The sequence below is a fragment of the Pithys albifrons genome, chromosome 6 (genome assembly GCF_047495875.1).
Source record: "Pithys albifrons albifrons isolate INPA30051 chromosome 6, PitAlb_v1, whole genome shotgun sequence".
NCBI classification, from domain to species: Eukaryota; Metazoa; Chordata; class Aves; order Passeriformes; family Thamnophilidae; genus Pithys; species Pithys albifrons.
In genome coordinates, this window is record NC_092463.1 from 7546115 (window position 1) to 7560849 (window position 14735).

A 14735-nucleotide genomic window follows, 5' to 3' on the forward strand; every position below is an offset into this window, starting at 1 on the left:
AACTCCTGAAACACAAGTGGGAAGGCAGACTGCTCAGTCAAGGAGTAAAACACAGACATGATGAAGAGCCACTCAGACATCAAACCCAAGATCAGGCCACAGTTTCAAAGCTGAACTCCTTTATCTCAGCCCCTTAGCAAAGGTGCTTCATTTTCAGACGAATTGGCAGCTGCAGCTCTGCATAGTGAGGAATCCTTACAGCCTGGCCAGGACACACAGGATTCCCATAATTCTTCCCAGTTGTCTGAGGTCTTAAAATACACACAGGGCTCTTGCAGTGCCAAAGAATCTGCTGTCAGTAATTTATACAAAAGCTGCCTCTATTTTAACCTTATTAAACTGATATGTTGGAACACAGTTGGTGAGAGCCTCAGTTTGACATAAACTGGGTAATTCTCACTCTCTCTTATAATCACTAAACATTCTGCCTTTTGAAATAAGTACAACTTGCTTCTGATTTTATAAGGTTAAACAGGAGCCTGTAAGAGGTACCTTCCCTCCTGTATTCCACTGTCACTGAATTTACTACAGAATCCACAGTCAACAACAGATTATCTGCTACACATACTCATAATTCAAAAGTATTTTTAGAATAACAACCATGGAAGTGCGAATAGTATAAACTGATAGTGGCAGTTTCCTGGGAAACAACAGCTGAAAGACATTTCAGAGTTTATTTAAATAAACATTTACACTGGCATGTACTGATTTCTCCACCATGAACAAGAAGCTATCAGAGTTAAAAACTCTCTCAGCTGAGTGAGGTGTCAGAACAAGTCCCAGCATTCAATGTACAGGTACTCAAAGATCCAGATTTATCACGGTTGTCATCTGCTAAACTCACGTTATCCGCAGCAGCAGTAGAAGTTATGACCATTGAGCACAGCTCTTGGAAGGACTATACTTTGCCTTTCCCTAACAACTTCATGCTCTGGAGACTGAGGACAGCAAACAAGCACCAGAGTTTCCACTGCAGTGTCACAAGTCCCACTTTCATTTCCTGCAGACTACATTAAACTACTACTTTTGCTATGGTGGTAGTACACATCCTTCAAATTGTGTGCTCATTTAATTATAAAGTGCTAAGACAGACAAGAAAAAAGCATATGCTGGATGTTTAATGACTAGAAAAAGACACCCTGCTCTGGTCAACAACACACTGTGTTGCATAATGAATCCAAATTTCAATATTGTGACAACATCGTATCGATTTGCAATACAGGTTCAGCATTGAAACACGTTGAACTCTTTCAGACTAGGTCAGCAAAGCTAAAAGCAATTATAAAAGCTATGGCCTGCTGCCTGAGAACTGAGAATTAGAATACTTGGATTTCAGAAGGGAAAAAATCCATATAACAGCTTCTATTTTACTGAGGAACGGCAAAACTACAATCCATTAGGTCAAAAGTACAGACAAAAACACAGCCACAGAGTAAAATTCCTAACAAAAGACTGTAATTAAACACTAAATATGAAAAACACCCAAAAATATAAACATGTATTTTTCCTATTTAGGCAAAATGTTAGCAGTAATATGAGCATCTATAAGGAAAAATAGATGAAAATGGGCTTCTAACCCAGGTACACAGAAGAAAATATTCAGCTTTTCAGAAAGTAAAATTACTGCTCACTGGGCCTTTAGTCAAGAACTCTATTTTTTTCTAAGCCTTTACCTGCAGGAATCAGGCATGGACAGGCATTATTACCTTCAGGCAAGAGTTTTTGACAACTGAAATTCCATGTCCAGAGATTTATTCATCACAGTTTTTGTAATAAATAACAAAAAATAAATCCACATTGGAGTAAATGCTCCAACTGCCTTGTAATATGGTGCTATTACTTATAATTATGTGTATATTAAACATCACATCTATTTTTGGCATTATTCTTAAATGCTGTTTATTTCTGTTCTGCGTAACATGAGTGATCAGAAAAAACAAACACACACGATAAAGTGTTAACATTCCCAGGAAATGTTTTGAAGGGGTTTGACTGAAGGGGGTTGATTGCTTCAATGGGTTTTCTTCATACAGTTCTCTTACTGCATTTTATTTTTGGCATACATTGAAGATAAAGTAAAAGTGATTGACATCAAAATTTGGGTTGGTTTGGAAACTGATTTAAAAAAAAAACAAAACAAAAATTAATCTGAGCTGGCTGAGGTTTGGGTTTGTGGTTGCTTGTGTTTTTTATAAAAAAGGTGACAATGATAAAATTAATAACGATCAGAAAATGGAAAAGGTTGTGTTTTTTCCCCCTTTGAAATAGTGCTTAAAAAGAGGTAATTTTCTAAGGCTGGTTTTCCTTCACAGTTCACTTCCTATCAGATACACATAACTATATGAAGTGCTCTGAAATGATACCTTCTGATCAAGTTTTTGTGGTTAGACAAGAAATTACAACAATAGACACCATTTAACCCCTTCTGATGACTTACTTCACAGTTATTTTCAGAGTTTCTAAAAGCAGGAAAATTAAGGATAAAGGATTCAGACTCTCAGTTTAAAACATCCCACATAAACAACAAAACCACTATCACCTTGCAAATGTCCAATGTGGCTTGAGGGCAGTGCAAACATCTCCCCAGGAGCTGCCCCGGGATTTGCACACCCTAAACCCACCACACCTGGGCCCTGGAGATGAACCTGCTCCCACAGCTGGGGCTGGTTTCACCATCAGCCACTCCACCCAGACCTGAAACAGGATACGCTTCCCTTACTCTAAATCCTTCATTTAAGGATTATACGGAATGTTCTCCTCCAAGTTTGTTTCCTGCGCTGTGCACACACTGTTTCTAGAGGGAAGGGTTACAGCCATGCTTTCCCAAGTGTGCACTCAGGCAGCAGCAGCTCGTTACAGAGCACACTAGGACCAGGGCAGGGCTCACACCAGCACACTCTGAATGCCTTCAGCATAAACTCTGAGACAGCAGCCATGGTGTGCTGCTCCTCAGTCCTGGTGGACCTGGGGCAAGGGCTATCAGTCACACCGCAGAGTGTATTAGCCATGCAAAGTAAACAGCTGTAGGGACCACTCCCAGCAGGGCACTCCATCTGAAGCTCAGGATCAAGCCCCATAGTGCTCCATGTCCACCAATTATTCAGTGTTTTCAGCTCAGTGTCATTATCTGGTCACCTTAGGTCTCGTTAAAGGGCCACAGGCTGTGGTTTAGTCTATGCCAGCCAGAAAGTTTTTCTGCACAGCTTTGCCAGCTATCATCTCTCCATGCTGACTGCTTTTATTCTTTATTCTGACTCTTTTAATGATGGGTACTTCAGGGAGAAGGAACTACAGATGCTCACCATTTCTGGTTTGTTAGAAGATAAATGGTGCATTGTCACGATGATGTGGGCACACTGGGGACATTCCAGGCACTCACACATGTACTTGTACTGCAGTGCATGTTCTTTGTGTTGCCAACAACCAAAAGCATCTCACTGATTTTTGTTTTGAAGGGTTGCACAGGATAATTCTGAGACCAACACTCCACTCCACTGATGCTTTTGTGTGGCAACTCTGTCAAATGAAGCAGTTGCAGACACACAGGACTTGGACACACTTCAGTTCATCACCTGTGTTAGGAACCTTCTATCAGGATGCAAGGAAAGACTTTGGTGTTAAATGAGCCTTCTAAATCAGCTTAATCAGGTATTTATAGCTCATGAGGTAGAAATTACATACACCACCAGCTATGCTTTTTAGCAAAATGAACTAGTATGGGACTAACAAGAGATGATAGAAAATGATGGGCTAGGTTGTCATCTAAATCAAAAGACATCCAGGTCAATTACTGAGAGCAATAAATTGTGCATTCGTTTAAAGGATGAAAGGATTGACTATCACACCACACACTGTGCTGTGCTGTTATATCAGAGCAGAGAATGACACACTGATGGTAAAAGCATTGACTAAAACAAATGAGAACAAGACTGAAACTCTTACCAGGAATCTTTTTGGCCCAACCAATCATGTGAACCAGCTCTTTGTCTGCCAGTTTCGTCAGGGACATCATCATGGAGGCCTCTGTGAATGGTTTGCTGGGACGACTCACCAGCACGTTGGGAGGCTCCGCTTCCAGCAGCGTCAACACGAACTGCTCGGGGCTGACCGTGCTGAGCAGGATCTCCTTCACCCGCGACGCCGTCTCGTTGTACTTCCTGGCTTTGCCCATGCAATGCATCCGATCCTCGGCGTTCCGGTGGCTGCGCAGGATCCGATACCCACAGCGCTCTCTTCTTGAGCCTGACACGAGAGGCACGAGATTGCACTGAAGAATGTTTCTTATGGGTTGCATTATGTAAATCCAAATATTTGTGTTGAAGGGGAAAACCCTTTAGTGGGACCACCCCTTGGGTGTTCTAATGTTGAATGTCAAGTGGCTAAGACATTCAGCATTGACTTAACTTTGTTCCCACTGACTTCAGCTGAGTGTTTTTGTTTATTCTACTAAACAGAAATACAGTAAAAATATGTCTATTTTTGAACTTCAGTTAACTCAGTTTAAAAGTCCAAAGGAAAACTCCTGCTGTAATTAACAACATATAATTCAGGTCTTTAAAGGCAAATAAAGATGGCAGATTGTATATTCTGCTTTAGATGTAAACTGGGGGAATAAAAGACTTCTGGAAGTCTAGGCCATGTTACAGATTAAATACCTCAGGAAGAAGCACAACTGGGCCTCAGTGTTAGCTGGGTGTTCAGGCAGGGACTCATAAGATCCAACTCTTTTTCTCCCCACTTTCCATTAAGCCAGCAGGAGTTTCTCCAAAGGGAATTCAGATATCTACAACTAGAAGCAAACACCCTGTTTGAAGTTCTGCCTGAAGAACACTATTTCTGTGGCAAAGAGCAGTCCTTTAAATTCATGGACTTAATTTATTGTTCATTCTGACAGCCCCAAACATTCTCCAGTTCTGTGTCAGTGTTATGGTGACATCACTGTTACCTGTTCTTGCATAGCTGCCAAGGAAAGAGTCTAAAAGCTTCTCCAAAAACATCATACAGAGATTTGCCAAAATATTCAGCTGTAATTCTACTTAACTCAGCCCTTCAGCCTATTCTTTAACAAGAGTCATGTTCAGTCATTTACAACTAATCATTCACATTAACTAATATGCAAGATTGTACCACATTAAACATCAGGATATATAAAAATATGAAGTTACTGAAGAGATCCTTAGACTGGAATCCTCCAACACTTAACAATTCTAATATCACAGCTAAATTGTCCTCAAAATCTTTTAGACATTAATTTTTTATGCTGGCCTTCAACACTCTTACTGACATATGGTTCTCAAAGGTTCAGTTTTCATAGCTATGAAAATGCCTCTGTCAACATAAATCTATACCAGACCAACATTTATTGTTTCATACATAGAGACCATGGAGTCTTAAAGCAAAAATAAGTTGTCTCACTGGGATTCAGTCTCACAACAAATTTAACAGAAGCACCTTTCTGCTACTGCTGCTATCTTGACATTACTACATTTATGAAGTCTTTTGGGTGTGTAGCCTAAAGATTTTTGCCCTGGTCACAGACTCTGGTTCTTCTCCATTGGGGTATGTGATTAAGGGCTTCATGCAACATGTGAGGACAAAGAAGCAAAGGAACAATGAAGGTGGAAGAACCCCAAGAGCCTAATCAGTGACAACCAGCACACTGACCAGGTTACTCAGGGCTATCAGAGGAGAATGATTGGCCTGTGGTCTGGGCATGACACTCAGCAGGTAAACCAACAGAAAAAGCTTTTCAGTCTGCCTGGAGGGACCAGGCTTTCCAAGCCACCTACTAGAAAGTCAAGAAGATCTGGGTGGCAACTGCTTGTAGGGTGATATGTTTGCACCAGCTGCCAGAGACATATGAGTGTGTCTGTGGGTCTGTGTGTGTTTACAAGACAGTGTGTGCACAAAGTACCTGAAAGAACAGAGGATCCATGGACCAGCTGCTGGATAACATTGAGTTAGTGTCTAAAGCCATACACATGTGTTTCTGTGACTGTTTGTGGGGAAGAAGGGCTGAGTATGAGCAACTGGGGTGAGGCTGCAGACCTACAGCCATCAGCTGGGGAGATGTGGGTATCCAGAGACTGACTATTTGACAGACTGAGTATCTAAACTCAGCTACTGGAAAATCCAAAATGTTTAAATACACATATTTTTCATTGCTTGTACTCACACTAGTGCTGTATTTCTGTCTGTTCTGGTCTGCGTGGCTGACTGTGGATACAGGTATTGTGTGTGTATTTGCCCAACAACAGTCATTATCCAGACTTTATACTGGACCTGGGGACATGGCAATGTGGCAGTTCCCCTTGTCAAGCTACTGGTTTCAGCAATTCCTATCATTCTTCATCCCTATCTGTCAGAGTTGTATAGATCATGAGTTGTCTGACCAGGCAATGCAGTTCTGGTCCTGGGTTTCAGTTAGCAAAGGGGTCCAAACATAAGCCAAAGTAAAAATAAGGGCAGTGGGAACACAAAAAAATAATTTCAGATACTGTTGACAAGGCTTCTTCTTGCTAAATAAAACGTTGAGTCAATGCAGACCCTCAGTGGTGGAGGTTCCTCAGATGAGGTGGTTTTTCTGCTCATACTCCTGTCATGTCTACAGCTGCCAACTGTCCTTCGAGTCAATCTGTGAGAGAGGTGAGATGTTAAGGCCACTCAGGTACAATCTGAAGACTGAAAATACTGGGTAAGGGCCAACAGAGTTTGCCAGGACTTCTACATGTGGACCTTTCAACTTCACGTGGCTATCACTCTCACTTGCTGCTTGCTCAGTAAACCATGTCAGATGTAAAAGAAAACAGGGTAACCATTCAAGAAGTTCTCAGTATTGGAGAACACACTTTACCTGGAAATCCAAGAGAGTGCAGAAGACATGTGGGCAAAGCTGTCAATGAACCTGAGGTATGGAGGTGTGCAAGTGGAACAAGGCATTTGGAACTGGAAGTACTTTTAGCTGGCAAGTCCAGTGTTGCACCATTTGGAGCAAAGATGGTTTTGCATCCTTGAAAGGGATATGGGTACGATGAAATGGGGTGAATGTAGACAGGATATTTGAACACATAATGGTAGAACAAGAGTGCTTAGCTGAAAAACAACTATGTAGAAGTTGCCAGAGCAGATGAAGCAGTTAAGGAAAGATAACATACCAGCAGAGACAAATGGAGCTTGAGCCATTATCTTACGGTAGATTCATGAAATGAGATGATGATGATACCCTAAAAAAAAAGGTTATCTGCAGAATTACAGAAGTCACAGAGCAATTTCTTCAACCATCTGTCTGTGCAAATCCTTTTCTTCCTGAAAGAGTCAAAGGCCAGCAAGGCATAGACTAATTTCTATAGAGACACCTGCATGAGTCAGTGAACTCTGTGCTAAGCTTCATTTTTGGACTAATGCACCAAGGTCAAGAGGAAAATCTTGAAGTGATTTTTCAGCTTTCCAAAACGCTAGAATGGCATAGTGGGCTGCAGACTGTTCTGAAATCATGTGATAACACAGAAAATATGTCTTTTCCATGAGGGAAGACAAAGAGGAAAGGTCAACAGTGAGCTAAGCAACTGGAATGAAAGTACAGCTGGAGACAGATAAGGAAATGCCCAGGTATCAGAGTGCTCTGCCTAGAGAAATCCATGGCTCTGATTTCCATAGGGGTCTGCATGGGAGAGGCTGTAACCAAAAGGAAACATGGCACATTGTTTGCACTGTTTAGAAACCTGAAGCACATTGAACACTGTCATCTTGAAGGACAGAACAAGAAAAATAACAGAGGGAGTAAAAGCCATAGGCAGGGCAGAGAAGAAATTTTCATGGGCTATGAAAAAATTCAAACTGTTATGTGACATGAGTAGTTTTTGTTCTCCGGTACCTGGTGGAGCTGTGAAACCCCCCTAAAGAAGATGCAATAACATCAGTCTTTTAATCAAACTTGGAAAGTTGCTCACTTAGGGACAGTATCTAAAGTGATAATGCCAGAAAAACTACCGGTTTAAGAGGAAACTGGAGAGAGGAGCCTAATGACACAATAAGGAAGAAATTCCAGCAGTTTGGACACACCTGCCAGAAGCAACATGTGGTCAAGAAAGCACTTGCAACCAGCTGGTGATCCTGGGTCAGTTCCTGGCACTGCAGTGAACCAAGAGCACTTCTGTGGGACTCTGGTCAGCTCTGTCATGCTGTCACCCAGACCTCTCTGTGGCACTGACTATAGCAGGCCTGTGGTGCCATCATCTGAGTTATCCTTTCAAATTCACTGTTGTAACATCTTTAAATAACATTTTGTAGCCTATCCAAGACCTAAACACACAGGTAATCTACCAGGTACTTCAATGAAGATGAAAAAAATCAATTAAATTTTTAAAAAGTAATTAAAAATAGTCCAGTATCCAGTTTTAATTGACACAATCTTGTACAATTTCCATTTGTACAGCTGCACTCCATGCTCCATATTAAGACAGTTCAGTCAGGTTGTGATATTGAGACTATTAAAAGTGTGAAGGGTTCTTACTGGCAATTGGCAATCTCCTTTAAGTTATTTAACTAAATGAAGTTTCATATATTACCAGTACTTATTATTAAAAAAAATGATGCTTCATTTAAAACATAAATCCATCTTCTATAATCACATCACCAGTTCAGAAAGTCAAACTAGGAGAGTTACGACTTTTCTGCGTAAAAAACCTTGTCACTAAAGAAATTATAGTTGGTGACCAAAGAAAAAGGAGGATGGGAAGAACCCAACCAAAGCAGATAAGCAGATTCTGATTTACTGTTTGTATTTTTTAATCACCATGTATTTGCAAAGCAGACAAAGGCTGTTTCACTGAACAACGTGCATAAAACACAGGTCATCAGTCATTAAGAGATTCCATTTATTTCCACTTTAATTTTTTTCTGCTTGTATTAAAAAAACCCCACAACAACATTTAAGTGTGCTAGTCAACCTACACAGCTGAAAACAGCAGTCTGTCCAACTAAAACAATACATTTCAACAATGTAAAGGAAATTCCTTTCTATTGAAATCCAAAATTTAGGCAGGACTGAGAAATTCTACCTAAACATCTACTAACATCCAACAGGCATAAGTGCTTAAAAAACTATACATTATAAATAATTATCAGCCAGCTTATTGTTTGGCTTAACTAAACACTGAGATGTGGATCAATGGCAGAGCAATATAATTCAGCTTCCCAGATTAGGGACTATCTCTGACTTTACCACCAACTCCCTAACAATACTTAATAGATAATATTCATTCCTGCAAAGGTAATTCAGGCAATTGCATAAGTGCAAAATGATCAAATCTCTTATTCTTCCTACCGCACTCTTCTCATTTAGAGCTATTTTATGCAAGGAAATAGCTGTATTCAGCTGAGGATGCCTGACCAAGGGCAAGACCTTGAGCTACAGCACCACGGACCACGTGAGCAAATGATCACGAGAATGTAAGAAATGAGGCGCATTGAAAAAAAAGCCATTAAAATGAGCCTGTTGTTCACTTACCCATGAACAAGCCCCAACAGGTATTACTGGCACTGAAACACTATTTTTCAAGCAACTCCTGCTTAACAAATTCTCTGAAGATCACAAATGCTGTTTGATACAGTGGGCAATTCCATGGCATGTTGCTCTTTGTACTCATTTTGGTCCCTGGCAATTGCTTGTGTAAGTAACCAGTTCAGTAGCAACTGCAGATTCTACCCCACTGAATAGGTTATAATCAGGTTTTTTAAGTGTTTGAGCTTAAAACCGGCTCTAGTACACATTAGTAAATCATTATCACTCCAGTCACATTGAAACCAAATGCAAATGTTCTGGTAAGCCCCTCTGCCAGAGCAGAGCTCCTGACAAAGAAGCTGCTGAACCACATGAGAACAGGAGCTGAAATCGCAGCAATTTCTATGATAGCTAAATTGCAATTAATGAATCTGATGTCCAGAGAACGCTATGAAACATTTTCCCCTCACTGACTTTCTGTGTGAAAAGCATCTTACAGTGTTTCAACTGCACACAGCAGCCACAAGCAGGAGAAAGGGCCAAATCCTGAAGTGCACCAGCCCACAGAGAAATCTGATTTCCGTTCTCCAAACTTGCTGAGTGATGTCAGTATTCAAGGGCAGCATCTCTCCATCACTTCTGAGTGTGGCCCCTCAGCCTCCTGTCTTGGGGCAGGATGGGGCTGAAAGGAGCTTCATCTTTGGAACATTTTTAACATGTTGAGGACAGACAGTGTGGAAAGAGATACAGGAGTGGGGGAGAGGAGGGAAATAAAAGGTGAGTCTAGTTCAACATGGAAACTGAAAATTCCCTCTGGAAGAAGGTCTATTTGAGTCTCAGGAAGCAAATAAGCAAAGCAGAGCATAGCAGCTCTAAGAGTGGCTGTAGCAAAGTGATGAAGCAAATTCTCTTTCCTTCACTGCCTTTGTCCATTTCAGCTCCCCAGGTAAACACCAGAAAGTTCCAAATTAAGATCACTTTTATCCTGATCTGTTTTACTCGAGTTTGCTGGGCAGAGTTTAATACAGTATTTCTGTTTTCTTTGTTCCTGGTAACAGTGCAATTTTGTTGTAATTATTTTTCTACCATTGTTATTAGTCCTGGTGCCAGAATTTAGCAGTAGCTTTCTTGTTTGGAACAGAAGGGAACATGGACTTCCTGCAGAGAAATCTGCAGGTGCAATGTCTAAGACTCTCATTGTGCTTTTGGCAATGATGGTGTATTTTGTAAGAAAACTCATTATCACCTTAACATAAGGCACTCCCAGCCTGGCCTCCACCAAAATACCTGGGCCTGGTTGGGTTGACTTCTCAACACTTATGAAGGTGATGACATTCAAGGGACTTTCAGACCACAAAATTCCAAAGCAACATTTTTCTGCTGCCTCCTGCTATATTGAAGATGGCAAGTAGTGCCTAATCACATTTAGACACAGAAATGTATGTTACATACCCACACAGACTTCTGTATTTTTTCTCAAGGTGTCTATTGATAATATGCAAAATGAGGATTTTAAGATTTGATGCAGACAGTGCAGAGTTTTTTTGAAGAGCTTTAATAAACTGCAAAGTGGTAATTGAGCTTCTTTTATCACTTCTGCTGGACAATAAGTCTCTTCCAAGCAAAAATGCACTTACAAACCACTCTATCCTATGCAGGGTTTTAGCAGATGTGAACCAGTGCATTCACTAAGTGACCTGGGAAAGGAGCAGAGACAGGGAAAAGCCTTCATTATAAAGGAAAGTGTACTCTTTTATGGCTTTCTACAGTAAAAAAAATGGTATTAAAATATGGCTTTAACAAGAAAACACTTGAAAGATAATCACTCTTGTCTGCAGGAAATGGCATTTACATCTCAGGCAAGAAATACAGTCTTAAAATTTGTCTGGTTTAAGTGTCTGTCACTGTGTGTCGATACATCAGCATTACTCACAGGTGTCCCTTAACTCATCAGGCAACTCAGACAGTTCTGAGTACTTTTCATGTTTCTTTTTCTGCAATTAAATTGTTGGGAGCCTCAAATTTCAGTGCTATTATTGAAAAATCTAATTTTTTTAAAAATACAATAATTTTTATTTTCCTGTTCTAGAGTCAATCTGTCAGTTCTTGTCCGGCACAGTCATTAATGTCCTGTAAATATTCATTGTTGTAGAAAAACGTGTTTGTGAATATGTGGCAAGGTTAAAACAAGCACAGGTTAGGACATAAGTGCACTCTATAATTCATTACTTGTAGTACCCTAGTGCCTATGAGGTCTAATCACAAGGCAGGACTTTCTGGACAACTAGAATAAAAGGATTTAAGGCAAGCATTGAGGAGGTCCAACCTGATAACATAATTCTGGGACCAATCTTTAGAAAACCTTTCCAACTCCATAACTGGGGCATGATAGGCACCCCCACTGGAAAACTTTGAGTAAAATTCACAGTTATAGAGATGAACAAAAGACAGTAGCACCATTCAGAAATTAAGGTTTGGAGAGGAGTCTTATTTGCAAGCTTTCCTTTCTGGAGGTAAGACCTTATTAATGAATAATATCAATAAATTGAGATGCATCATCATTGCAGGAGAAGACAGGAGCTTCACATAGAACCATCTGACTTCAGCAAAAGAAATTAAATGTATTTCAAGAGAACAAAAATAATACAAGGAACAATTGAAATTGCAGTTCTACGCTGAGTGTTATTAGCTAGAAATGAACAGGGTGGCTGCAATCTTAGGAGATCATCGTGTGACTAAGAACTGCCAGCATGATGTTACCACGAAAAAGGCAAACATGATCCTGGGTTGTGCACTGAGAAAAGCTCCTGCAGAAACAGAAATGTATTAATGCTACTGCAGTGAGGAGAGTTCACAGGAATAGTGTCTGTGATTCGGGTCATCTAAGTGTAAATTGGGTTATCCCCACCTGGAGCAGACTGAGGGACAAACTACCCTGATGATTTCCAGATTCTGTCTACTTTCCTGTTTTGCAAGAAGGCCGTGAGGGGATATGGTGTAGTCTCTAAATACAACCATGTTGTTAACAATAGAGAAGAGGAGCCTTTAAGCTACAAAACAATATTGCCAGAAGAACAAAAAGGCATTAATTGTCCAGCAATAAGTGCAGGCTGGAATTCTAAAGAATGTTCCTAATGAAAGGAATTATATTCCTCAAACAGTCTTCAGATAGAAGCAGTGAGCGGATGAAAACAATGTCCAGCCTTGAAACAGAAAAAGGTATCCACATTAAATGGGATTAAATGAGATGCACAGGTGCAAATCATGGAGGGCCAAGCACAGGGACCTTCTCCTTTCCACTCCATTGTTTCTCCGTGATGTTTTCCCAGCCTGTTTCTATCACATACGTGGGGGGATCTGTGAGAAACAGCAAACCTTGACTGTGAACATACTTTGATATTGAAACACCTTTCTAATTATTTTCTCCTTAAAAGTAACCTTTAAAATATCATCTATAAATGTACAACTACATCAAAGTTACATCACTCTAAGGATAAGATAGGAATAACAAAAGGCTGGATAATTCTGAGTGGTGCAGCAACAAACAGTGGTTGTTCACTGTTTCTGTTGGTGGAAGGGCTGCAGGGCATCATCTGAAGATAACCTGTTCAAGAAAGAACTGGCCTCCTACTGCCTTCTCCTCACTGTCCCACCAAAACCCCACAAAACAAGCCTGGCAAGCAGAGACCTGGTTCTTCACGTGGTGAGTGGTCAAGCTGATGAGAGATGTTGTGGATGCTAAAAATTTATAGGATTAAAAAGAGGTACAATGAAAAGGTTGCCACTCTAATAATGTCCCCAGCTGCTAATTTTTGGAAGCTGAGAGCTGTCAGCTGTAGTTTCACACAGGTCTGCTCTCATTCTTGCACTCCTCCTGGCACTGTTGGAGGCAGATACTGTGTTAATTAACTACTGCTTTGATGTGACACCACTGCTCCTGCACTACATTCCACAGCAGTGCACAGCACAGGCTGTTTTAGCTGATATTAGCAGGGATTTCAGATTGGCTTGACGTTCAGAAAGCAGCAGTTGTTGAGTTCCCACCCTGCAGAGCACAGCATGGAAATGACCTGCCTCCCCGGAGCTCTGCAGAGGTTTGTGTGTTTTTCACATGCTTAACCTACACCTTGCCCCTTCCTGCAGGTTTTCTTCTGAAAAATCTTCACCTGCTTTAAGAATCAGTATGATCCTTCCTACAAAACCAGCCTAAGCCTTGCTTTTTAGGATTTCAAGAAAAACAAAGAAGAAAAAATTTTTATCCAGAGTCAGCTGCAGAGAAGAGAAAATAAAGCCAACCCCCCCAAACAACACAGACATGCAAAACTCACCACATTTCATCATTCCCACTTCGTAGCATTTCCGCAGCCGGCACGCCTGGCAGCTCTTGCGCCTGTTCTTATCTATAGTGCACTGGTTGGTGGCTGGGCAGATGTAATCGTTGTGTCCTGCAGCAGAGCAAGAAAAGAAAGTTTAACATTTCCAACCATCTCTCTTCATCATAACCCAAGTCAGCAGTGTGCTTGATTTTAAGCATCTCAACTTTTTCATAAGCATATGTCTAAGCTCCATTAATTTAAGTGATGAAAAAATGCATATTTATCCTGTATTAAAAACATCAATTTGTGGCCTCAAAATTATCCAGACAACCTAGCCCAGCTTTACAGAGATAACTGTGAGATAACCAAGCACATTCTAACACCAACTCATTTTTGAAAACGGAGCAAACACTCTTGTGGAAGTTTGCTCCCAGCCTCCAACTTCTTACTGTATGTTGGGACTCTACAGATGGCAGACACTAGATTTTTTTTCTTTTTCCCCAGCAGAGTTGAAAAGAGCAGTGCACAGAGCTTCAGTCATGCAAAGATTTAAATAAGCTTCAGCTCTATTTACTGAACTCTGACGTGGTGAGTTCCAGGAATGAAGAAGCCTTTGGAGGATTGACCCTGGACCAAAGTTAATTAAAAAACACCCCAAGACAGAAAGACCAGTATGAAATAATGCATACTGTAAGTACAAAGAAAAGCAAAAGTAGAAGGTATAACTTTTAGATATTCTGGACAAGTGTTTCTTTTATTTTCATCAGTTTCCACTGCAGCCTCTTTATTTCTCTTTCTCTCCCATCTCGCCTCATTCCCACCAAACCCCTTTACGTTGTTGTATTTCATTAATCAATAATCTGGTCCAAAGGTTTATTACTGTAAACTGGACTTGGGTATGTTCCTGCTGTAAATAC

General features: G+C 40.6%; 1 protein-coding gene across 1 annotated transcript in view; it reads right to left on the reverse strand.

The window, feature by feature from the left end:
- The window catches only part of ESR2 (estrogen receptor 2), a 35951-nt gene that overhangs the window by 10822 nt on the left and 10394 nt on the right, over positions 1-14735 (reverse strand). The window contains exons 4-5 of the mRNA XM_071557348.1: positions 13831-13947; positions 3943-4242 (exon numbers count right to left, since the gene is read on the reverse strand). Of these exons, the coding sequence (XP_071413449.1) occupies positions 3943-4242; positions 13831-13947 (417 nt within the window). The remainder of the gene's footprint in view (positions 1-3942; positions 4243-13830; positions 13948-14735) is intronic.